Source organism: Carya illinoinensis, chromosome 1, assembly GCF_018687715.1.
Source record: "Carya illinoinensis cultivar Pawnee chromosome 1, C.illinoinensisPawnee_v1, whole genome shotgun sequence".
Taxonomy (NCBI): Eukaryota; Viridiplantae; Streptophyta; class Magnoliopsida; order Fagales; family Juglandaceae; genus Carya; species Carya illinoinensis.
The window spans coordinates 26,097,339-26,122,532 of record NC_056752.1 but is presented as its reverse complement, the minus strand read 5'-3'; the positions used below and the strand labels follow the sequence as shown (position 1 = coordinate 26,122,532).

The 25,194-nt window shown below is 37.6% G+C and overlaps 1 protein-coding gene across 4 annotated transcripts; it reads right to left on the bottom strand.

Moving 5' to 3' along the window:
• Positions 1–1,526: 1,526 nt before the first annotated feature.
• LOC122314119 lies at positions 1,527–22,610 on the bottom strand. 4 transcript variants are annotated; one of them, XM_043129551.1, is made up of 7 exons: positions 22,447–22,608; positions 16,405–16,548; positions 6,897–8,399; positions 5,864–5,901; positions 5,572–5,773; positions 2,229–2,315; positions 1,708–1,903 (listed from the first exon to the last, which is right to left on the bottom strand). In XM_043129551.1, the coding sequence occupies exons 2-6, from the start codon at positions 16,537–16,539 to the stop codon at positions 2,313–2,315; spliced, it is 1,881 nt and encodes a 626-aa protein (XP_042985485.1). In that variant the 5' UTR covers positions 16,540–16,548; positions 22,447–22,608; the 3' UTR covers positions 1,708–1,903; positions 2,229–2,312. The 4 variants fall into 4 exon arrangements, with proteins under 4 accessions (XP_042985464.1, XP_042985472.1, XP_042985478.1 ...); XM_043129530.1 differs by lacking the exon at positions 2,229–2,315 and having other exon boundaries at positions 1,527–1,903; positions 22,447–22,610; XM_043129538.1 differs by lacking the exon at positions 2,229–2,315 and having other exon boundaries at positions 1,527–1,903; positions 16,405–16,543; positions 22,447–22,610.
• Between the last annotated feature and the right edge of the window lie 2,584 nt (positions 22,611–25,194).

The following is a 25,194-nucleotide window of genomic DNA, read 5'->3' as shown; positions in this document are numbered from 1 at the left end:
GCTATGGAACTATGTAAAGACCTTGGCTTCGGCAGAGTCATTTTTGAAGGAGATGCACAGTTGATTGTAAAAGCAGTCAATGAGGAGAGCTCTGATTTCCCTTTATATGGCAGTGTGATTCAAGATGTTAAAAAAATGCTCCAGGTATACCAAGGATGGAAGATTCAGTTTGTTCCCAGGTAAGCAAATGAAATAGCACATAGGCTAGCCAAGGAAGCAATACAATTAGATACTGAATTAGTTTGGATGGAAGAAGTTCCAAGCTGTATATTTGATTGTATAGAAAAAGAAAAACTATGTAACATAGAAGTTATCAATGAATGATTACAAAGTTTCTTTGATTTAAAAAAAAAAAAAAACTCAATAGAGGGAAAAAAAAAACCTTTTCATATTATAATGGTTAGTTGTCTTTTTGACTTTCCTAACTTTTACTATTCTATGATTTTATTATTACTTTTCCAATAAAGAAAAAGTATTCATATTATTATAGGACTGATCATTATTTATCTATTTGCCTTCCTCACGTTTTTATTATTTTAATTTAATTATTCCCGCACATTTTACAAAAGAGCGGCACATGCGTAATATAGTTTGGGCTTGACAAGTTAAGAAAGAAAAACGATATATAATGCAAGTAAGATACGGACATTTTATATATAATATTAGATACAGTAATAGATTACACAAGTGCAAAACATTTTTTTTTCCTTCTAAAAAGAATAAGATCTATTATTAAATAAATTAATTTTTTTTTTTATTTTGATATCATATTTACTCACTTTTTTTAAAATAAAAATAAATGTACAATACTTGTGCACTCCATGACTGCAAAGACTATATATATATATATCTCTCTCTCTCTCCTGTTTTGGGGGTAACACTATAAATATAGGCTATCCAAGTAGAATATGATGACAAACTCAAGACAACCAAACAATAAATGATTTATTTTGTTTTCATTAGAATTTGCCACTGTCGATTTTGTCCCAGTTCAGGATACCCCCTCTCTAATTTATTTATTTATTATTATTTTCCACTCCAGGTAGGTGAATCATGAGGCCCATCTGTGTTGAATCAGATATTCATGTATAGGTAAGAGGGTTTCATGTAGATGGAGATGTAGAGGTATGACACATGCCATTTATTCCAAAACATATAAATGAACACTTAGGAAGCAGGTCTGGAACTGGTCTAACCTAATTCAGTTCGGCCTGCAACTTATCACAAGGGAATTGTTTGTGTAGAGGCTTCCCATGCAGCTGAACATTGTACTACTGAAACTTACTCATTGGACATGTAGAGATTGACTGAACTATAGAGCCTTGGGTAAGCAAGAAATAAACACATAAAGTAGGTTTCATAACATATATTGGACATTTAATGCTTCTTAGCAAGTTCACTAAAACCATAAATACTGTGAAATCCACTTCATGCGTCCCTTCTCACTTCAGAACCTGAAGTTTGGTCCAAATCCTCAGCGGAAACCCAAAAATTTAGCAATTAAGTGGACTGGCAAAGCAGTAAGGTACAATGAAACCCATATAGACCATTGAATTTAATAAAAGTTGCTTATTAGTAGGTCTATGTTACAGGTGCAACAGTGCAATATGGAAATCGTATACGACTCTGACTAAACAATATGGTGTAGACACTCAACCCAAGCTTTGTTTATCTCTACAATCAACTGGCACAGAGAGATATGTCATCTCCATAAGAAATAAAAGTGAAGAATAGATTGATACAAGGTCCAGTTTTTAAAAATTGAATACACAACATCAATGATGAAATCTTCTGTTGATAGAGAGTCACGATTGGCTTTGTAACTTCTGAAATATATGAGAATGAGTTTAATGACTACCCTGTGCTTTCTGTCAGTATAACGTTCCCCAAAGAATGCAGAGACCTGCAATACATTCCCAACATGAGGCCAAAAGTTTGTTTCTCGCAATATTCAAAACACAGCCAAAAATGAGCTCAATATAAGAGGTAAAGTTAAAGGCGAATTTGGTAAACATCATTTAATCACGCTTTTCTTACACTCATTCAATCATATCTAGTTATTAAAGTACCCAACAAAGTCAATATCAAAACCATGAAATTGGGATGAAAGCTGTGCTAAGATAAAGGGTGAATTCACTGAGAATGATGAAGATGTTTATATGCTATGAAGAATATGTAACCACAGCCTATTGCTTTCAAAACAGAGATCGAGGAAAAATTTGTCTTACCATAAACTCCTGTAGAAAACTGAAACAAATTTTCACTTAGGCCAGTGCTTTTTTATTTTGGGTTGTCACATGCACTTCACGAACTCACTGCAAACAGAAAAAATAAAAATAAAAAAAAGAAAAAAAAAGGGGAGAGAAACATCTTCAGAAAAACTGTGAAGAAAAATATTCACTTACAGATTATGAAAGAACTAGTAAATTCTTCAAGGAGGAAATCTTTGAATGGTGGTGTAGACAACAAAGCATGTCTTCTAAGTTATAGAAGTGCTAGCATAATTTTCTTTTATAAGTACCTTAGCACAATTTAAAGGCTCCGGAAGGGAAAAGAAAAGGGAAAACAGGCATGGATATTAGAAAGGTTTTCTAATTGGAAAATGTTTGGTCCATGAAAAGAATTACAAAAAGCTACCTTACAAAATGATGTGGCTTAACAAAATTTAAAGGTTCTGAAAGGGAAAAAGAAGAGGGAAAAGGGACATGGAAATTAGAAAGGTTTTCTAATTGGAAAATGTTTGATCCACAAAGAGAATTAAAAAAATGACCTTATAAATGATGTGGCTTAATGTGATGCGTTAAATTGTATATGTACTTTTATGATAAGGTAGATTAGACATATCACATTAAGCTATGTCAATTTGTAAGTTAGTTTTTTGTAATTCTTTTTGTGGACTTAACACTTCTCTTTCTAATTTATGAAGCAGAAAATGGGCCATCTAGATTAATTGATGTAAGGCTACAGAGCACACAATATTTATATTTCTTTCCATGTATGAGTTTTTGAGTGAAAACAAATTACGGTATCAATTGGGGAGATGTTTCTCACTCATGTCATATCTGATTTTGATTTTTGAAAGTATATACAACTACATAGTCCAAAAACCACTGTTAGGATGCCCCTTTCACAAGGTTTTACCACTGCAATCGAGGGTTGGAGTGCATGACAAGGTTCACTTAAGGTGATGAAAACTTTTGTGATTGGGATTAAGGGCCCTATAACCTTGACCACCTATAATTTTTTAAAAACTCTATTTATCATCATTTTTATCATTCTCTCAACATCTCTTGATGTGGCGTTAAATGATTGGCAAACAAGTGAAAAACAACATTTAATAACGTATCATGGCATGGTGGGAGGATGATGATAAAAGGGATGATGAGTAGCATTACTCATGATATTTTCCTCGTTTGATTTTTAAATGTAGCAGCAACAGTGCCTGGAATCACACACTGCTGCCACTGCTTCCGTAACCTTGACCACCTATAATTTCTACTCAGATAGAGAATCTTCATAATTAATGAATATTTTTTAAGAAAGAATAGAGTTCCTCTCCAAAACTGTCTAAATTGGATGATCCAATTAAACAGAGATAAATACAATATGTGGATGCAACCACATTTAATGTTGCCAGTGTGACGGTCTTGCGTAATGTAGACACCCCCCATATGTGCATTTATTTCTCTCCAAAATGGACCATCAAATTTGGGTAGGAAATTCGAGAGGATCTCAATTCTTTGGAAATTGTGTTTTTTTTTGGTTTTTTTGGGGGGGGGGGGGGGGGAGAGGGGGGGGAGGGTGGGGCCGTTATGCCAATCAGGGCACAGCTTTGGCAAGGAGAGAGAACAAGTTGAATAAAAGTACGAAGTTAAAAAATTGTTCAAATATAACATTTTAAAAATTATTTTTGTTTTAAAATTTGAAAAAATAGAATTGTTTTTTTGTGTTTTGTTTGGGAATTCAGAAAAGTTGTAATGAATTAAGTAATAATTTGATGAAAAAGTTGAAAATTTGAAATTGAAAGTGTTTTGTGTTTTAGAAGGAAATATTTGAGAATATCTTATAAACATATGAGAATACTTGAAAATAGTTGTGTTGCTAAACGGAGCCAAGGGTCCTTCATGGGCATTTTATATTGTGTCTATCTTTCTCCGAATTGGACAATCAAATCACATAGAAAATTGGAGAAAATCGAAATTGCTGAGATATATCCATCAAAGAATATGGATGATGGTAAAAAATGAAACCAGCAGAGAAGGCAAATAACTACAGGGTCTTCCATGAATTCTATATTTGCCTTTGTTAATTGATAAAAACAAATGTATTTGATGCCCCACCTAAGAAAGAGACTCCATACAACCTAGCACCGCTATTGCTCTACATTGTTACCTCTCTAAATCCTCAAGCACCCCCACAAAAAATGACAGCATCATAATATTTCAAAGGCGAAGGCAAAGCCTATCAAAGTGTGGGCATAAAATCAAATCCTGATAACATGAACACTCATATTCCAAAGCTAAATGACCCTAGTTTATCTTCATCTCCGAAATGAAGCGTGAAAAGAATCAAATCAAACCCCACTAGTGTTTCAGGACAAGGCTATAGTGGAGACCTCATCAAGCCAATGGATATTTCAATCATATGGAAACTCAGTTGCAAACGTTTGAAACAGCTAAGACATCCAACATATCAATCAATGGCCATGGAACTAGAAAGAATTGAAGAAAAGTCACATTCCATTACTAGGGCATCTTAAAAGAAGAGGAAGAAGCTCAAATTGTGAACATACCACAGAGGAAAAATGTAATTGAAGAGTTCCTTACTGCAGGGAGGGAGAACAGTACCAGGTTGGTGGTGTTGATTTGCATTTAGATAAAAATATGCATATAAGGATAATGGAACTAGGCCACTGGATGTGGTGGTCAGCCATGATGGCTGAAATCTTGGGCCATAGGAAAAAGAGATTACAATGTACTTTTAAAAATATTGACCAGTAGTTGTAATGCTTTAACAGAATGTTAATATAAGAGTTTACTTCTCACAAACTTTAAATCAATGGTTATATTGAGAATGTAGAGACTAAAGTAACACCTACGTACAAATTGGGAAAAGGAAGAATGCGCACCCTTTTTGTTTTCCATTTTTGTTTCTGCACATTCACGTTATTTTACTCTACAGGTTTTTTCATTAGTTTTCTAGCAGTTGTTCAGAAACAGACACTACCAATAAAAAACCAATTCATCATTTATTGAGGAAAAACCAACAATTTTGTCTGTGTAAAAACCAAAAAAAAAAAAAAAAGCACTACCAAATTTATTGGGGAAAAAATAGGGCATTGCCTAGAGGCTAAAAGAGCATTAGAAAAAAAATTCATCATCTCTTTGAACTCCAAAACGAAGAGGGAAAGGGAAAAAAGTAAAAAATTAATGGTACCAAAAATTTAGGCACTCCATATGAGAGAGAGAGAGAGCAAATTTAGGCACGTTTTAAACATTAGGTGCTACAAAATGCATGTTGTAACCAAAACCTACTTTTATATGAAAAGGTCAAAGGATAGTGTCATAAAACCTTAGATATTAACCGCATCGATCTTCTGGGAAGTACTTTACGGGCAATGTGTTTCGAGCTTCTTAAAATCTTTGCATCAGGTTTAGGATAGGAACTTTGATCTTCTCCATCTGTATGTTTCCTCTTTTTAGGAGGTTCTTTACATTCAGTGTCGTTAGAGCTTAAGCAGGTCCTTTCAACGGAGTTATCGATTTGGGAGCATCTGAAAGGAGCAAAAAGAGCTGTGTGCTCAGATTACCACATTAAATTTAGAAGTACAATAACAAGAACTTTGGTTGAGAAGAGAGATTACTCTGAGCATTCCCTTCCATTGATTATGTTGCTCCTATCCTGAAAACAACAGGGCCTCATTAAATATTGTCAATGTGATTGAATGTAACATGCAGGAAACATAGATCTATCTTCAGAACCAAGAGACTTGGTATGTGTTATACGTAGGCAAAAATATATTACTTTACTGTATTGAAGATCCCTTCCCGCATCTCTGTGGGCGGATTGGTTTCTGTGTCTGTGCTTGTATGCATATGTATAAGAGAGGAGAGAGAAGCAAGGCAAAAAGGAGAAGACAACAAATACCAGCATAAATCGCATGTTATACAATGAATCCCGACTTTTATGCCACATTTTCAGTTAAAATAAAAAATAAAAATAAGAAAGAGAAAGAATTTCAATCAATTAAAAAAAAAATCAGAAAAAGCATTTGTACTGTGAAAAACATATCACAGATATCCTTTTACCATCAAACATATACAAGTAGCTAAAGGCAATAATATTAAATCGAGCATCAAATAAAAGAATCCACCAAATGCTAACCAGTATATACTACGCAAGCAGGAAAGAAAGAGGCGAAGAGAAACTATTGACTATAAATATACTGACCAAACATTCACTCTCTACCATGTCTGTTATAAAAGAGATACTCAACACAAACAGTAGAAAATTAAGTGAATGGTAAAAAAAATTATTCAGGTTAAAGTGAGATCAATGTAATTCTATTCCTAAGTGAACTTAACTATCAATTTAACTAAACATCAAACTGTAGTATTTGCCTCATATGACATCGTATAATGCATCAACTCATGAGTAATTTGATCTCTGGAAAATATGACTTCCAATAAAATTACATAAAAACAAGACATTAGAACTTTAAAACAGACGCATTTAAAACATGGTATATACATAATTACAGCTGTTAAATCAAACATTCAATCAAAATTTAGCAGCAGACACATTATTCACCCCCCCCCCCCCCCCCCCCCCCCCCCCCTCTCTCGTTTTGGAGGAGGATATGGTGAGTATAACTATGTAGAGAAAACAAGCCATACCCATTCTTCAATGGTTGTTGGCGAAAGATTCCTGTAAGTTTCATCATTAAGCTCACTTGAGTTGGCCAATCCACCTAGTTCCTTTTCTGTTTTGTGCTCTAGATCAACTAAATCAAGAGAGCCACCATTTTCACAAGGTGAACATGATGCATCTTTACGGCAACTTGCAACTTCTGATGTTGGCATTTCCATAGAAGCACTTGTTGGCGAAAGATTCCTGTAACTGTCACCATTATGCTCACTTGAGTTGGCCAATCCACCTTCCTTTTCTGTTTTGTGTTTCAAATCAATTAAAACCAGAGAGCCACCATTTTCACAAGGTGAACATGATGCATCTTTATGGCAACTTGCAACTTCTGATGTTCGCATTTCCACAGAAACACGAGTCGAGAATCCAGGATAAACCACACTGGGATTCACAAGACAACTGTTCTGAAGACTAGAGTTTTCCAAATTTTCTTCACCGCACTTTGAATTTTGATCCTTTAATGTGAGAGGACTTAGTGGACCATCAAATATTGGTTTGATAACAGAATTACCATTTTCACAAGATGAACATGATGCATCTTTAAGGCAACTTGCAACTTCTGATGTTGGCATTTCCATAGAAGCACCAGCCGAGAATCCAGGATATACGACACAGGGATTCACAAGACTAGAACTGTTCTGCAGACTTGAGTTTTCAAAAATTTCATCACCACGCTTTGAAGTTTGATCCTTTAATGTGAGAGGACTTAACGGACCATCAGACATTGGGTTGATAACAGAATTACTTACTGACTTTAACTGTGGAGTGACACTGACATTTGAATCAAGGATTACAGTACAATGATCTTTATCGCAGGACTTAGTAGCAGAATCTATCTGGTTGTGCGCATTGAAATTGGGTTCAGATGAGACATGCATTTGATCTCTCTTCAAATTATTTAACTTATCTATGCATGGCATTATTGCAGAGGACGGTAAAGATGCATCACATTTATCTGGTTGTTCAAACCCCAGATGATCATTTTCTGTCATTCCCAAACTTGCAGAAGATCTTGTCAGTACATGAGCATTGTTAATTTGGCCAGGCTCTATATTCAATATAAACGAATTGTTCATTTCTATATCGGTCTCTCCAAATTTCCCAAGGTCGCAAAGAAGACTTCGTGACCTGTCCCTGTGAACACCCTCAGAAATGTAAACCTCATTTTTCAACCTCTTAGTCCAATCTGATGGGCTTGAATTCAGATCAACATGAAGATTAATCCCCTCTTCTGACATGACATAAAACTGAAAAGAAGGGGAAGGAACGCATGAACTTTTCATAGATGGCGCAATAACATTTTCTGCAGGACATGCATCAACATGCATCTTTCTACAATTTATCCCAGGCACATTCTCCACTGTGCCATCTCTTGCCAAGCCCAATTGTGTGTTATCAAAGCTTTCTCTCAGGGACTCTCTATGATTAATATCACTTCTATCACATTGGACAACAAGCTGAGAGGGCGACATCTCCTGCAGATTATAGATTGAACCAAGTAAGTCATCCTGCATACGGGGACATAAATGAATTCTAACAATGTAACAATAAAACATCTAATTTTATTTTATTTTTATAAGTAAATCAAAGTATATTAAATAAAGAATAGGCAAAACCATGCTCAGTACAAAGAATGCCCTAACTATGTAGGAGCAATAGATACAAGGAAATCATAGAAATCTTGGCCATTAAAATTAACGGCAAAAGCCCAAGTACAAAGAGTTCTCAAAAAGAAAGCTTTTAGTTCCACCAATGATCTCTCTGTCCTCGAACATCCATTCATTGTGCTCTTGCCAAACACACCACATGATGCGAATAGGGATCATCTTCCAAACAAGCTTGATCTATTGATTGCCTCTTGGATCCATCCAACTAGCTAGGACTGCCACTACTGTCACAGGCATAACCCAACCCAAATCTACTCTATTAAATACCTTGTTCCATAACCCTCGAGCTACCTCACAGTGTAGTAGAAGATGGTCCACAGTTTCACCCCCATTCCTACACATGCAACATCAATCTGCGATGATCACTCTTCTTTTCCTGAGATTATCCATTGCGAGGATCTTACCCAAGGAAGTGGACCACACAAAAAAAGCTGCTTTGAGGGGCACTTTATGTCTCCAAAGCCTTTTCCAGGAAAACAGAATAGAAGGCTCTTGTGAAAGAGACTTATAAAACGAGTGAACCGAGAATAAGCCTTTACCTGTAGGAGTCCACCACAATAAATTGTCATGCTGGTTACTCGGTTTGAGAGAGTACAAAAGGCTGAAAAAGGCTACAAAACGGTCCATTTCCCAATCATGTGCCGCTTGGCTAAAATTGATGTTCCACTGGATTTGTTCCTTTACTGTTACCATGACATCCGCCACCGAAACATCTTTAGCACTTGCAACCTTCAAAAGAGCAGGAAATTGATCCTTTAGAGCACAGTTACCACACCAAGTATCATTCCAAAATTTGATTCTAACCCCCTCTCCTAGACGAAATCTTGTGTGACGAGAGAAAACCTTCCATCCTCTTCTTATATGTTTCCACAACCCCACCCCATATGCCCCTCTCACCTCATTGGTGCACCATCCCCCCCCAAAAGGCCACCATATTTATTCGCAATCACCAACTTCCATAGGGCTTCTAGTTCTTTATGATACCTCCATAACCATTTTCCTAGTAATGCCTGGTTAAAGATTCTCAAATTTCTAATGCCCAAACCACCATTAGTGAGAGGACTACAAACCTTCTTCCACCAGACTAGGTGGAACTCCTCACCTATTCCACTCCATAAAAAATCCCGCTATAATCTCTCAATACGAAGCGACGAAACATCTAATAGATAGAAACTTTTTTACAAGTAGGGAAAAAGGAGCCCAACTGTATGCATTCTCATCTTGCGAGACCACTTAGAACACCCAAGAGGCACCTATTTAAAAAGCTGAATCAGTAAAATAGTATTATTGTCAGTTTTTTCTTTTTATTGGCACGTCAGACTTTTTTTTTTTTTGGATAATCAAGTAGTTTTATTCATAATAATAGGCAAATCCCAAGTACAATGAGAGTGTACTTGAGAAATACCTAACTAGAGTTTACAACTGAAAGAAGAAAGTCATGGATATTTAGTCCATTACAAACAATGGCCCCCACCTAAGAGAACAATGTTTTAAAGAAAAAAACTTTCAGCTCCCCCATTGTTCTCTCATGGTCTTCAAAACTTCTATCATTTCACTCTCACCAGATACACTAACACATACATATGGGAACCATTTTCATATTGTTGCAACTTGTGAATCTCATTGGAGGCCTCTCCAGCATGCTAGAAAATCCACCAATCTACGGGGCATGACCCATGATACTCCAAGACCTGTAAAAAACTCAGCCCACATGGTCCTAGCCACCTCACAGTGTAGAAACATATGGTCAATTGATTCCCCATCTTTCTTACACATACAACACCAATCCACTACCATTAACCAGTGTCTTCTTAAGCTATCTGTGGTAAGAATTTTTTCCAATGTTGTTGTCTACACAAAGAACGCTGCTTTTGAAGGAGCTTTCGTCTGCTAGATGCTCTTCCATGGGAAAGTGGGCATGCCTAGGCTCGATAAAACTTTGTGAAATGATCTAGCCGTGAATTTACCTTTCTTTGAGGGACTCCACAATATCCTATCCATAGTACCCTCAGTAATACATACGGAATACAATATTGCATAGAATTCTGTGATAACCGCCAACTCCTAGTCTTGGGCTGCCCTGGTGAATTCCACATTCCATTGAGGGAATCCACCAGAAAAAGCCAACAAGTCACTATCGCTGCATCCTTGACTTATGCTAGCTCAAATATGGCTGGAAAATTGTCTGAGACACCATTCACCTCACCATTTATCATGCCAAAATCTAACTCACGAGTCATCCCCCACTACGATATGTGTATGTTTCCTGAAGGTCTCCCAACCATTCCTAATGTTCTTCCACAAACCCACCCCATGTGAACCACGAACCTCATTCGAACACCAACACACCATGGCCCAATTAATAAAATGGAATTTGAACTCATCCCCCAAACTACTCCACAAGAAATCACGTTGTAGCTTCTTAAGACGATTGGCGATCTTCACTAGAAGCAGGAACAAAGACAAAATAGGTGGGGAGGTTAGCGAGAGTACTTTTTTAATCAATGTGAGTCTACCACTTTTTGATAAATACAACCTCTTCCATGATGCCAACCTGTGCTCCACCTTTTCAATCACAGCATTCCAAATCTGCTCTGATTTGAAAGAAGCTCCCAAGGGTAAGCCAAGATACTGCAAAGGTAAAGAGGAAACCAATTTAGACTAGGAGAGATTTACTTTCAAACCTGAAACCGCTTCAAAACAAAGAAGTAAAGCCCTCAAAGATTGGATGCGCTCGAGGTGTGCTCCACATAATATGAGTGTCGTTAGTAAACAAAAAATGAGTAATATTAAGAGAACCATTCCCCAATAAGAAACCATAGAGTAAACCTGCTTCCACAAGACCTTCGATCATCTTACTAAGAGCTTCCATGACAAAAATGAAGAGTAACGGAGAGAGCGGATCTCTCTATCTCAAACCACAAGAGGAGTCAAAGAAACCCATCGGTGAGCCATTCTTGGCAAACTGTTGAAATGCAAAACTTCACCCATTTAAGCCATTCTCTCCAAAGCCACATCTTGCAAGTAGGTAAAGCAAGAATTTCCAGTTAACATAGTCATAGGCTTTTTCCATATCTAATTTGCAGATCAGCCTAGGCTCGCGGGATTTGAGTCATCCATCTAGCACTTTGTTTGCAATTAGAACCGAATCTAGAATTTGTCTGCCTTTGAAAAATGCATTTTGTGGCTTCAAGATTAAACTCTCCATTACCGTACTCAATCGGTTTGCTAACACTTCGGAAATAATCTTGTAGGCCCCAGTTACTAGGCTAATGGGACGATAATCACTAACATCCATTGACCCCACCTTTTTTGGGATTAGTGCTATAAAGGTGACATTGAGACTGTTTTCAAAACTAGCATAATTATAGAATTCTTGAAACACCCGCAAAAGGTCACCCTTGATCACCTCCCAACAGGTTTGGAAAAAGCCCATGGTCAGGGCCTGGGGCCTTATTACTAGCCATATCTCGAATGACTGTGTGTACTTCTTCATCAAATGGCCTCTCAAGTCGCCCTATAGACTGTTGATCTATTGCTGAGAAAGACAACCCATCTAACTTAGGTCTCCATGGTTGTTGTTCGGCTAGTAAGTGTTCATAATATTGTGCAATGGGGTCCTTGATACTTACTTGATCTAAGGAGACTACTCCATCAACCATCGTATCGATAGCGTTGTTCCTCCGATGTGAGTTAGCCACCCTATGGAAGAACTCCATGCACTTGTCTCCCTCCTTAAGCCATAGTGTTCTGGATTTCTGTTTCCAAGATATCTCCTCCATCGATAAAGCTCGTTCAAGATCTGTGACTACCGGACTCTTGCAAGTTTTTTTGGATTCAGTTAGAGTTCGTGCCTCCTCCACACCCTCCAAACCCTATAATTCCTCCAGAAGGGATCGTTGCTATGAAAGCACATTGCCAAACACTTGTTCATTCCAAAGCTTCAAATCTTGTTTCAGCGCTTTCAATTTTCTTGCCAATATGAAACTTGAAGAGCCTTGGAACTCATAAGAGGACCACCATTGTTTGACCCTGTCTACAAAACTGTCAGATTTTAGCCACATATTTTCGAATTTAAAATACCTTCTGCCTCCTTGGATGCCTCCACAATCCAAGAGGATAGGGAAGTGATCAGAGCACACTCTAGGTAGTCATCTTTGGGTTACATCAAGAAAATACAACTCCCAGTCAGAAGTAAGCAAAATCTATCAATTCTCAACCAAGATGGGAGTTCTGGAGTGTTGGACAAGGTAAATGATCCTCCCGTTAGTGGGATATCCATAAGCACATGTTCCTGTAATGAAGTCAAAAAAATCACTCATAGTAGGTGTGATGTAGGATGTACATGACCTTTCACTTGGGAAGTATGATACATTGAAATCTCCCCCTAAACAACTTGGTAGTTCCCACCAACTAAGAATTCCCACCAATTCCTCCCACATTGTTCTTCTTTCCACATCAAAATTAGGACCATAAACCCCTACAAATGCCCATTGGAACCCATCTTTTGTATTCACAAAGGAGCATGCCACAAAGAAATCACCCACACAATCCTCTAATCTTTCCACCACCCTTTTGTCAAACATGATGAGAACGCCCCCCTGATGCTCCTTTGGAAGGTAGATAAGACCACCCAACATGATGCGCTCTCCACAAACTTCGAACTATTTGCTGTGTAATTAATTCTAGTTTGGTCTCTTGTAAGTAAATGATATCGCCTCGCCATTATTGAAGTAAGTTCTTGACTTGGAGTCGTTTGGCCTGCTCGTTCAGCCACCTTACGTTCCAAGAAATGATTTTTGGCTTCATATTGGAACCGTTGCTGCCCTTCCCTTAAAACGTCCTTGGCTAGAGCTCCGCTCCCCTCCCTCATCGTTATTGCCCACTTAAGCCTCTTGAGTTCTCTTTCTTTTTTTTTTTTGCCCAAACCAAATAAGGGATCATCTGTGGCTTGTGAATGACCAGCATCCATAACTGTGAGAAGTGCCAAAAATTCATCTTCAAAACCCATGCATTTAATTCCAACGACATGTTTGAGCTCCATAGCTATTTGAATAACCCAATCTGACCCCCTTGGATGGTACAAGTTCAATGGAGTAGGTTTTGTCCCCTCAACACAATAGCTGCCCTTCACTGCATCCGCCCCCATTTCATCCATCATCTCTACTCCACTTGAAAGCTCACATACTACCATAGCCCCTTCCTTTACAGCTTCCTCTGAGTTGCCCATGATGTCCGCACAGTGGAAAGTAGCCAATAGGGGTTTTTCAGCTACTAAAACAGATTCCAACAAGGTTACCGATTTCTGAGCATTAGAGGAGGGTTCCGACAGCCCAGATAGCGCCGCCAGCCTATTCTGTGGCTTCTCACAAATAACCAGTCCACCCAGCTGCACCCCCATCCTCTCCTCTATGAGATCTAGCAGAGGTTCTGAAAATGCCAGTGCCGGTGGCGTTGCTATCGCCACCATGATGGAACAAGGCAGCCCAGACACGTCCATCGCCCCCTTCTGTGCCACCTCGTTGGATAGAGATCCTCCAGAGGATGTCGGATCCAGCTACAAAGCCTCCTCAGATCGCAGATGCACTCCCAACACAAGGCTGCTGATGACACAGCCAATGGACACAACCTTTGACGTTGTTGACGACAAGCCATCGGCAATGGGCTGCTACCGCTGTTGATGGGCCGTCACCACCACTAGCGAGGAGGAACTCAAACCATCACTAACAATGGGCTATTTTTGGGCCAGCAACCCATGGGCCCCCCCAGCGGACAGGATCCCTTCTCAAAAGAAGGCCCACTTTTCTTACGCTTCCATTTCCACTTGGGTTGGGCTTGGCATGACCAGCCCAGGCCCACACCCATCTTAGTTTTGCCTTTGTCTAGCCAAGGTTTCAACTTTGCCCCAGCCCCTTTAATGCCCAGTCCTAAGCCTAGTCTAGGAATTAAATCCCAGTCCACCTTTCCTATGAGTGATTCAATTGCCTTCTTCACACAACTTAATTCCTCCTTCATGCCAGGCAATTCCCCCTTCATCCCAAAGAGTAACTTCTACCCCTCCCTTTCCCCTACACAGGTCTCGAATAGACCACCTTCAACTAAATCAGGTACTCCCTCTCGACCAAACCTCCCTGCCAAATGACACTCCTGCAACCCATTTGTTTTTGTCTTTCTCCATTATGTGAAGTCAAAACCTGCCCCTTGCCACCCTGCACCGCCACCTACCACCTACTACCTACTCTAACACCACCACCAGCCTCAGCATATGTCTTGGCTTGCCCTCCCACCTCTTTCCCCTTCCCACCACTAGAGCCTTGGAGAAGCCTGACAAAGCATGCTTCATCTCCATGGATAAAGTTTTTCACCCATGTCCTTCCCTCCCTGCTGGAAACACAAGCATGCCTAGACGGCCATTACCACCATGTTCCGTAACTTCCAACTAGTGTCCAAAAGCATTAGATCACCCATCTTAAACTAAAGACAGTAATGAACCCAAGCTAAAGGGATGATGATTCCAGTGTAAAACAAAAGTAAAATGGAAAGAAGATGCAATCCTTTTGTTAAGAGACCTATGATGGGTTAATTTTGTACTTTTAGATTTTAATAAATGATATGTATAAAGAGAAGCTAGATACCATCTGTGGCAGACTCTCTTATTATTTATATCGGTCTCCATCATCTAACAATTTTCTAAATACAACCCCAGCAAGACCCTTTCTTTCTTTAATCAAATCCAATTATGTAACTAGCATATGCTCATGAGCGAACCGAACACAAAGTCTAATTCCAATTTGTGTTTGACATGGATGTATGGAAGTATATTGTATATGTCGTGATCCACTGGGAGATGGTTTTACAGGGCATTAAGTAGGAATCAATTCAAATAACTTTAACAAGATAGGCATGAAGGACCATGATGAACACCTAGGTAGTAAATTGACAGCGAGTGCTGAGAGAGTTCTTTGTTAGTGGGCATAATTTGAACTTCTACATGTTGCAGTCTAAATAGAGAGGACAGAAAGTATCTTTGGTAGACGGTGATTCTCTTAATCTTTCCCTCTTGTTCAATGATTTTCCTACCTATTTGATGAATCTAATTTTTTTGGTAGGTAAGATAAAATTTCATTTGATCAAATAAATAGGCATAGCCCAATTACATGGGAAAGATACAAAAGAGAATACCTAGTTTTTTGATAAGTAAAAGAGAACACCTAGTTTACAAGTTAGGAGCCAGAAAATGATAAAGAAAGCCATGAAAGCTAGACCCATTGAATAAACTAATATTCAATGGATCTTCCAATGATAAATCTAGAATATCAGTTGAAACAATCACAAAGTAAGCAAAATCAACTCTAAAAAGCTTTAACTATTGGGCAGTGTATCAATAAAGTATCAAACACAGAAAAACTCAAACACCTCACATGCAAGCTCACCCAATAACCATGAACTAAATGTGGGCCTAGCATATGAAAAAAAAAAAAACAAAACATAAAAGAAACAATAGGTAACTGCAATTGAATTGAAGACCTTACATGCTGCCATCTTTTATTTTGAAAAGAAAAGCACATATTTTAGTAACTGCCATTCTCAAAACCTTAAGGGGAAGAAAAAAGTGCAATAACAATGTAAATAAGACAAGTCCATGCCAGCAGTTTAAAACTATCAGCTAAAATATGGAATATGGTACACATAACGAAAAACAAAATGATAATAAACATTACCACATAACAGCTGAAAAAGAGATAAAAAGGTTCTGGCTTCCCTTCATATGGGATTTATTTTCATCAAAGAAAAAATAGCTTGAAAAGAATACCTCTAGGTAAGAGATTAGTAATGTTGCCAATCCTGAATGTGATCTATTAGCAGGCAACCCATACTTTTTGCACAAACTTTGGAGCTCTTTCCTTGAGAGTTTGTGATAGGAATCCTCATTTGTCTTATTTGCCATCTATCTGGACTTAAAGATGCAAGAACAAGGATCCAAATCATGGACACATCACTCACTTTAGAATGTAAGATTTGCAGAAAGCACTTCTTGAAGAACTTTATTATATACGGGAAACAAAATAAAGTAAAATGCATGGTTTACACATTAAGTACCATTGACTTGAACTCCTTGTCACTTTTAAATATCACACCAACTTGGATATGTGTCTCCAAACAATGCCCTCTGCCCTTGCATTTTTACATCATGTATCCTTCTATAAAAATGAAAACTACTGGTCCAAATGTTATAATCATTTATTGTGACAGTTTTCGTTTAACATTCTTATCAAATAATGTGATCAAGCACTTAAATAGCCCCTGCTAGAATACAGAAGCAATGCTTAATGATCAAAGGTACATGACTGTCATATTTGGAAATGTGAATATATTCATGTCTTTGCCTATGAACATAACAGCAAACAAAAGGGGAGAGACAGACAGACAGACAGACAGAGAAAGGATCAAACTATACTTGTTATACAGTTCAGTATACATGTATACACACACGCACACTATATATTTCACACAATGGAACAGGTGTTAAAAGTTCATTTTGTTAATTCAAAATTGCTTATTAGTGCATGGTATACGACACATAAAGCACATAATTTGTAGATACGTCCCTACCAATAAAAACTATTTCATCTGACTCCCAAAACCTCCCCTTAATAAGAATCCCAAAGGTATCCTATATTTTATTTTAAAAAAAATAAGTAGATATAGATGGTATGCTAAGCTATGTTAGTGGTTTAGTAATGCCCTTGTATAGTCTTTGGCCTCCTATATATGAGCCACCTTATACAGCACAATCGATATATACAGAATTGATCAATACAATTCTCAGAGCCACTACTATGATCCTTTTAGTACAAGTAGTTTTCATCTTTCTCAGCATTCTTCCACTGCCTCAGTCTTCCATGGCTGAGCCATACAAGTGTTGCTCACTACCACCAGATAGTTGCAATTGTTGTGAGGACTACTACAAAATTTATGAATCATCATACCTGGATCTCTATTTTGCTCACAAGGCATGCCATTAGGTAGATCTCGTTGAGACCGACTCAATGCTAGCAAAATCAGTCAGATCGGAGCTTGCAAGTGCCCCCACATGCCGATGAAAGTTGTTGCGGTGCCTCCCACGCACCTTTCGCGCTTTGCAACTCCACTTCCATGCGCCTGACGTGCCCCACACGCTCCTCACATCACAAACGTCAATCATAGTCTTGTCATCAGCCAAGTCATCTTGCCACGTCAGCTGCCAGGTGCCACGTCAGTAGTCATCCACATCAACATTGTTGACCGTTGACCATTAATCCTTAACTTTGACCGCTGTGTTCACTTTTCCTATCCAGGTGTTTTTAGCATATTTTCATGTGCTGACCTCATTTTTGCAGTCTATTTTTGCATATCTGGTCTCATAATGGCTCAAAACAATGAGATTCTTCATCTTATATTAGATGGTAGAAACTATTTGGTGTGATCTTAGTCTTTTCACAGCTTTCTTAAAGGCCGCGAACTTTGATTCTATTCCACGGGTGATTGAATAGAGACATCTTCGACCCACTCTAGAATGATCCCTTTGATGCTGACATGCATGCCATTTGTTGTGATCAACATTGTCTCTATCAGTTTCTCACGACCCTATAGGATGGATTTGAGCCGATCCATGGTCAACTGCTTAATTGCACTCCGAGTCCTTCCCTAGACATTGTTGTTGTCCATGAGCTGATACGTGAGGGAACTCGTCTACAGACATTACAGACTCATAACAAACTTAGTGTCTTGGCTACCACTCCGTCAATTTCCTCCTCCAACCAACCTCAGCAATCTGGTTCTAGAAAGCATGGTCCTAGCAACCGACACTTCAATAAGTTGTTTTGTCACTATTGTAAATGTCTTGGTCATGTCATCGAGACCTATTACCGTCATAACAAGAAAGGAACTCCTACTGCTGTTGTCGCTAGTTCAGACACTCCTCATGCCTCTAAATCCATTAGATATGCGCCTCAGTCTTCTAGATCCACCGTCACTCTCTCTATAGCTAACTTGGAAAACCTCCTCAATCAATTCCTGATCCGGTCTGGTAATGCATCATCCTCCTCTACACTTTATGTTCTGCATGGTAAGTCTCTCTCTTGGCTTATGGATCCTACCTGTCACAATCATCTGACACCCTCTTCGTCCTTATTCTCCAAAATGTATTCTGCACATCCTCCACTTGCTATACACACTACCAATGGATCCACTATGCTTGCTCTTAGTATAGGCTCTATCTCCGCATCCAACATTTCCATTTTTGAAGTGCTTCATGTTTCTAAAATCTCCTATAACTTGATGCCTGTGGGCCAATTGGCTCAACTTGGCTACCGTGTTATTTTTTACTACTCTGATTGTACTGTACAAGATCCACGAACGAGACAATACTTGGGAGAGGCTCTAGAGCGGAGCGTATGTTTCCAATTTGCACTTTGCATCTTCCCTTAGTTCTTCCTGGTCCACCAGCTGGTGTTTTTGTTGTCACATATATTTCTCCTTCCTTCGTCCTTTACCACTCTCAACTTGGTCATGCATCCTCTTCCCAAATACAATAGTTAGTTTCTTCAGGTCTTTTAGGTTCTGTGTCCCAAGATGCCTTTGATTGTATTTCTTGTCAGTTAGGAAAACAACCTGCTTTGCCTTTTCACAATAGTGAGTTAGCGTCTACTAGTATTTTTGATTTGATACACTGATGTTTTGGGACTTGCCCCGTAACTAGTATCAGTGGATCTCGTTACTATATTATATTTATTGATGATGTCACTCATTACAGTTGGGTCTATCTCATGCACTCTTGTTCTGAACTATTGCATATTTATTGTAATTTTGCAAAAATGATTGAAACCCAATTTTCTAAACGTATCAAAAAATTTTATCTGACAAAGCACTTCAATACAAACAATCTGCTTTTTAGAGTATCTTGCAAACATATGGCACTATCCATCAAATCTCCTGTCCAAGCACCTCTCAGTAGAATGGACGAGTTGAAAAAAAATTTCGTCATATCTTTGACATAGTTCGGACTCTTCTCCAATCTGCTAAAGTCCCTGCCCCATTCTGGGGTGAAGCTACCCTTACTACAGTTCATACCATTAACCACTATCCAAGAACAGTCATCTCAAATTAGTCTGCTTGCTTTGCCCTTCTTCAATCTCATGAACATACGAAGTTGGAGCCATGTTCTCGCCTTTGTTGCTTTCTTGGCTATGGCGAGACTCAGAAGGGCTATTGGTGTTATAATCCTATTGCTCATCACCTTTGCATTTCCCATCATGTTATGTTCTAGGAACATTGCCTATTTATTGAGGTATCTACTTTTAGTCCCTCTATTTCCCAATCCTTTGCGTTAGAGCCTTTTTCCATATGAGCAATCCAATCATTCTCTGCCTACATCCAATGTTCAATGCATTCCACGTACTCACTCTTCGGACACTCCTGGACCAAGATCTATGTCTCTTGAGCTGTCTCCCTCTTTGGCTGCAATCCCTAAACCTGCCCTACTTGTGGATCACATAGCCAACATTTCCCTTCACCGTTCTTCTCGGGTAAGATCTATTCCTACTCATCTGCATGATTTTCATTATCACATTGTCCTTGCTACTTTGCACAAGCCTCACTCCTATTGTGAGGCATCCACTAATCCATTATGGCAAGATGGGGAACTTGATGCATTATCCAAGAACCATATATGGGATTTGGTTGATTTGCCTCCTGGAAAGTTTGTGATTGGTTGTAAGTGAATCTATAAGATCAAGACTCGCTCAGATGGTTCTATTGAGAGGTATAAAGCTCAACTTGTTGCCAAAGGTTTCACATAGGAATATGGCATTGACTATAAGGAGACTTTTGCCCCAGTTGCCTGTCTCTCCTCTAATTGCACTCTCTTCGTTGTTGCGGCCTCTCGTCAATGCTTTTAGGTGGATGTCAAAAATACCTTATTGAATGGCAATTTGTGTGAAGAGGTCTATATGCAACCTCTGCCTAGTCTCTCTCATCCACCAGACAAGGTCTGCAGCCTCCGTCGTGTTCTATATGACCTTAAGCAAGCCCTTAGTGCCTGGTTTTGAAAGTTTACCTCTACGGTTTCTCACTTGGGCTACTCCCTTTAGTTCCTATGACTCAGCCCTCTTCATTCATCGTTCCAACAAAGGTCTCATTTTGCTACTACTATATGTGGATGACATGATTATTACTAGTGATGATCTCAATGACATCTAGGAACTTAAGGACCTCCTCAATCAGTAATTTGAGATAAAAGATCTCGGTCACCTTAGTTATTTTCTCGGCTTGGAGATCACTTCATTAGCAAATGGATTCTACCTCACCCAAGCCAAGTATGTCTCTGATCTTTTGTCCCTAGCTGGCCTTACTGACAGCAAGGTTACTGATACACCTATTGAGCTTCATGCACATCTGACCCCCTCATGTGGGGAATTATTTTTTTACTTCAAACTTTATCAACAGTTGGTTGGCAAACTGGTTTAGCTTACAGTCACTCGTCCAAACATTTCTTATGTTGTGCATCACGTGACCCAATTCATGTTTGCCCCTCGAACAACCCACTATATTATTGTCCTACGCATTCTTCGGTATCTTAAGGGCACTCTCTTTCATGGTCTACACTTCTCTGCTCAATCTCCACTAGTTCTTCAAGCATACTAATGTTGACTAGGCAAGTGATCTCACTAATCACCATTCCACCACATGTTACTGCTTCCTTTACGGTTCCTTATTGATCTATTGGCATAGCAAGAAATAGACTGTTATCACTTGATCTAGCATTAAGGCGAAGTATCGTGCCCTGGCAAACACCACCATTGAACTCCTTTGGCTCCAATGGTTACTACAGGATTTAGGTGTACCTCTCACCTCTACCACTCCTCTTTACTGTGACAATTGCAATGCCATCTAGATTGCTCATAATGATGTTTTTCATGAGCAGACCAAGCACATCGAGATTGATTGTCATCTCGTTCATCATCATTTGCTACAGGGTTCTCTTCAGTTACGCCCTGTCTCCTCTCAAGATTAGCTTGCCGACATCTCTACAAAGTCTCATCACATGGCTCGGTTTCATTATTTGGTTGAAAACCTCAATGTGGTTTCTCATCCACCTTGAGTTTGAGAGGGGCTGTTAGTGTGTACCTTTACAAAGTCCCACATTGGTTTAATAATGCTCTTGTATAGTCTTTGACCTCCTATGTATAGGTCACCTTGTATAGCACAATTGATATATACAGAATTGATCAATAGAATTCTAACAAGCTAAACTAATCTAATCAAGTTTTACCGTGATTTTATCAAATGGGATACACACACCAACAAAAGCGTCCACTCAAAAAACGAACACCTCGGTTTGACTGCTGAGAAAATGGAAAAATATAAGAATTCATAATTTGAAACCAATATATGAATTTTTTTTTTCCAAAAATTTTCATACTTCCTTGGAGAACACGAAACCAGGAATATGAGAAATCCATTTACCTATTTTCTTATCGTTTCCCAATCATAACCCTCCTTTTGGCAGCTGAGAAGACGTAGGATGATAAATAAAATACAAAAAATCCCGAAACCTAGTCTCTAAATTGATTTCCTTAACATGAAGTTCAAAATAGAAGTTCGTGTAAACAAAATTGAAGTCTAAAATACATTTGCGAACAGTTATCGATTCTTCCGAACCAAGAAGAATCGAGTAATAGAAGCAGTATTTCCTTTCGGGCATCTACATTTTCCTAGTGACCAAACAGGGGGTCAAACGATTCATTTAAACTTTTTATCTTCTCGGTACTGGTAAAAGAGAACAAGTGGGAAGAAAGATCAGGATGAGGTGTACCTGGTCGGAGATTCGCTAGGAAAGCAGTTGAGAATGTGCCGGAAACTGCAAGAAAATTTGATTATAGAGATAGAGACAGAGAAGAGTCGAGACTTGAGAGTCGTAAGCTGTGCAACGGGTCTCAAAATCTGGTTTCGTTTTTCTTTGGTGTGAATCAGACGGAAAACGATGCGATAAATGGCTGTTTTGTGAAAACAAGGGATATTAGGGGTTATTCTCAACGTACACATTCTTAGGTGATTATGTTCTACGGTAAAGTACACGGTAGTAATGTACAAACGTGTTGATTATTTAAAAATCAAAGGTTTGAAATAATTGTCCAACAAATGGCAAATGGCTATTAGCTGTAGCTGAAAAAGATTAGTTCTATCGGTGAAGGCGAACCTATGGAATCGGAACTAATCTCTTAAGGCTTAAGAATTGAATACAAACCAGGAGCGCATGGATAATGTCAACTTTTACCAGTAATTTGTTTTTCTTCCTGGAAACATGTTAGGTGTTATTTAGATAACGAGTTATGAAAATTAAAAATTAAATAAAATATTATTTTTAGATATTATTATTATTTTAAATTTAAAAAAATTTAAATTATTTATTATATTTTATGTAAAAATTTAAAAAAATTATAATAATAAAATAAAACAAGATAAAACATTTTTACTATTCAAACGAGAGTTTATTTAAATTCAAAAGTAATTTTTCATGTTATATTAGTAAACTTATAATTAAATATAAACGCTATATTCACAAGTGTTAGATTTATAAAAAGAGATTGTATAAAATTAAACTTAATAAATTAACATGACTAGACATGATTCGTTAGATTTTCTTTATAGTAAAAACAGATTTATAATTTGCTATGCTACAAGAAGTTAAATCAATTTAGGATAATACTAGGATGCACACTAAATGTGCATCTCAAATATGCACACTAGTGTAAATGATTTTTTTAAAATTATTTTTAAGAAAAAAGTTTAAAAAAATACAAACTTATTAATAGGCACTTCGTAACTATTAAGAAAAAAAATTAAAATACACAGAGCGGACACATTTAAGAATCATACTATAATTTTTCACTAGTTTATGAACTTTTTTATGAACTTTATTTTGCAAGATCTAGGTATGAACCACACTTCTCTTTTCGTAAACACAAAAATATTATATATCCATATAATATGGATTCTAAAACATTTATTTAATTTTTTATTGAAGACGCGAGTTTTAGGTATTTGGATAATGAAAGTGTTTTATCTCATCTTATCCCATCTCATTACTATAACTTTTTCAAATTTTAATATAAAATATAATAAATAATTTAACGTTTTTAAATTCTAAAATAATAATAATATTAAAAAAATAATATTTTAACAATATTTTATTCAACATTTAACTTTCATATAAAAGCATATCATATCATTTAACTATCCAAACCACAACTTAATTTTTATTTATTTATATATGAAATCAAGACTTTAAAACTTGGATAAAAAAAAACTTATGAAAGATTGTGACTTGAAAGCTGTATTCAAACAATAATTTTTAGAAATTTCTAAATTTAAATGTCCAGCTTGTAAAATATTCCTTTCAATTGAATTCTATTTAAATCACAATAAACTTGCATTAATCATAAACTTTCATCAACACAACATGATGCGTCTTTCGCTAAATTATGAACCAACACATTAGCTTTCCGATTCACACAAACCACCTTCCATGGCCTGCCTCCCTTAATATACCTTCGTGCTTCTTCAATTAAAGGTCCAGATGAACTCATATTTTCCTCTTGTCCGTTTGCCATCTGGTATTAGTTTCCTTGTAGCCAAATTTGCCTCGGTCGGAATCCCATATTACATGCTTTCAATAGAAACAAGTTGACTGCCCCAAATCTTCTTCAAAATCTTTTGTCTAGAATTCAACATAGAAGATTTTCTTATACTTCTTGCTTCTAACTGCTTTTTTAAGTGTAAGCACTCTTGACAGTAAACTATCCATTTGTGATATAATGTCATATACACAAGGGCACTTGTACTATTGCCTTTGCATCCTCTGCATCTAATATATCCTTATAAGATTAATGTTCTATTAGCTTCATCAACCAAGTCTTTGATAATGGCAGAAAGTGGAAATCCTCGAGGTGGAGTTTGAACTTCAAGAGAAATAGGCTTTGGAATCTATTTATCCTTCCAAATTGACACGTCTTTCCAACTTCCGAGCCTCCATACCTTTTCTTCCCTATTCAAACCTCTTGCTGCAATGATACTTCTCTAAATATAAGATGGATGATGACCTAAGTTGGCATCCAAGAAATCACCATTTGGATAATATTTACCTTCTATAACCTTTGCTACTAGCTAGAGATATGGGATTCTTGAGTAATTTCCAACCTTACTTGGCGATTAGAGCTCCGTTGAACCCTTCTAAATCTCTAAATACAATATCACCCACCTGTTTTGACCCACTCATTTTTCTCCATCCTATCCAATGCACTTTGTTGTCTTGTTCTTGTTGCCTCCACCAGAATAATTGCATCATTCTATTTATCTCTCACCAGAGTCTTAGAGAGTTGGAATTACTTGTACCACTACTTTTAAGAGTGTTTCGTTACTAGCTTGTGAAATTCAACCTTCCAAATTTCTAAGAAAAATGCTAAACCCACTAAGAGATGGGTCTTGAAGGTGTGTTCCGATTCTCTTTTTTTTTTTCTTTTTTTTTTTTACTTAGTGATTAAGAAAGTATTTTTTTAATGAT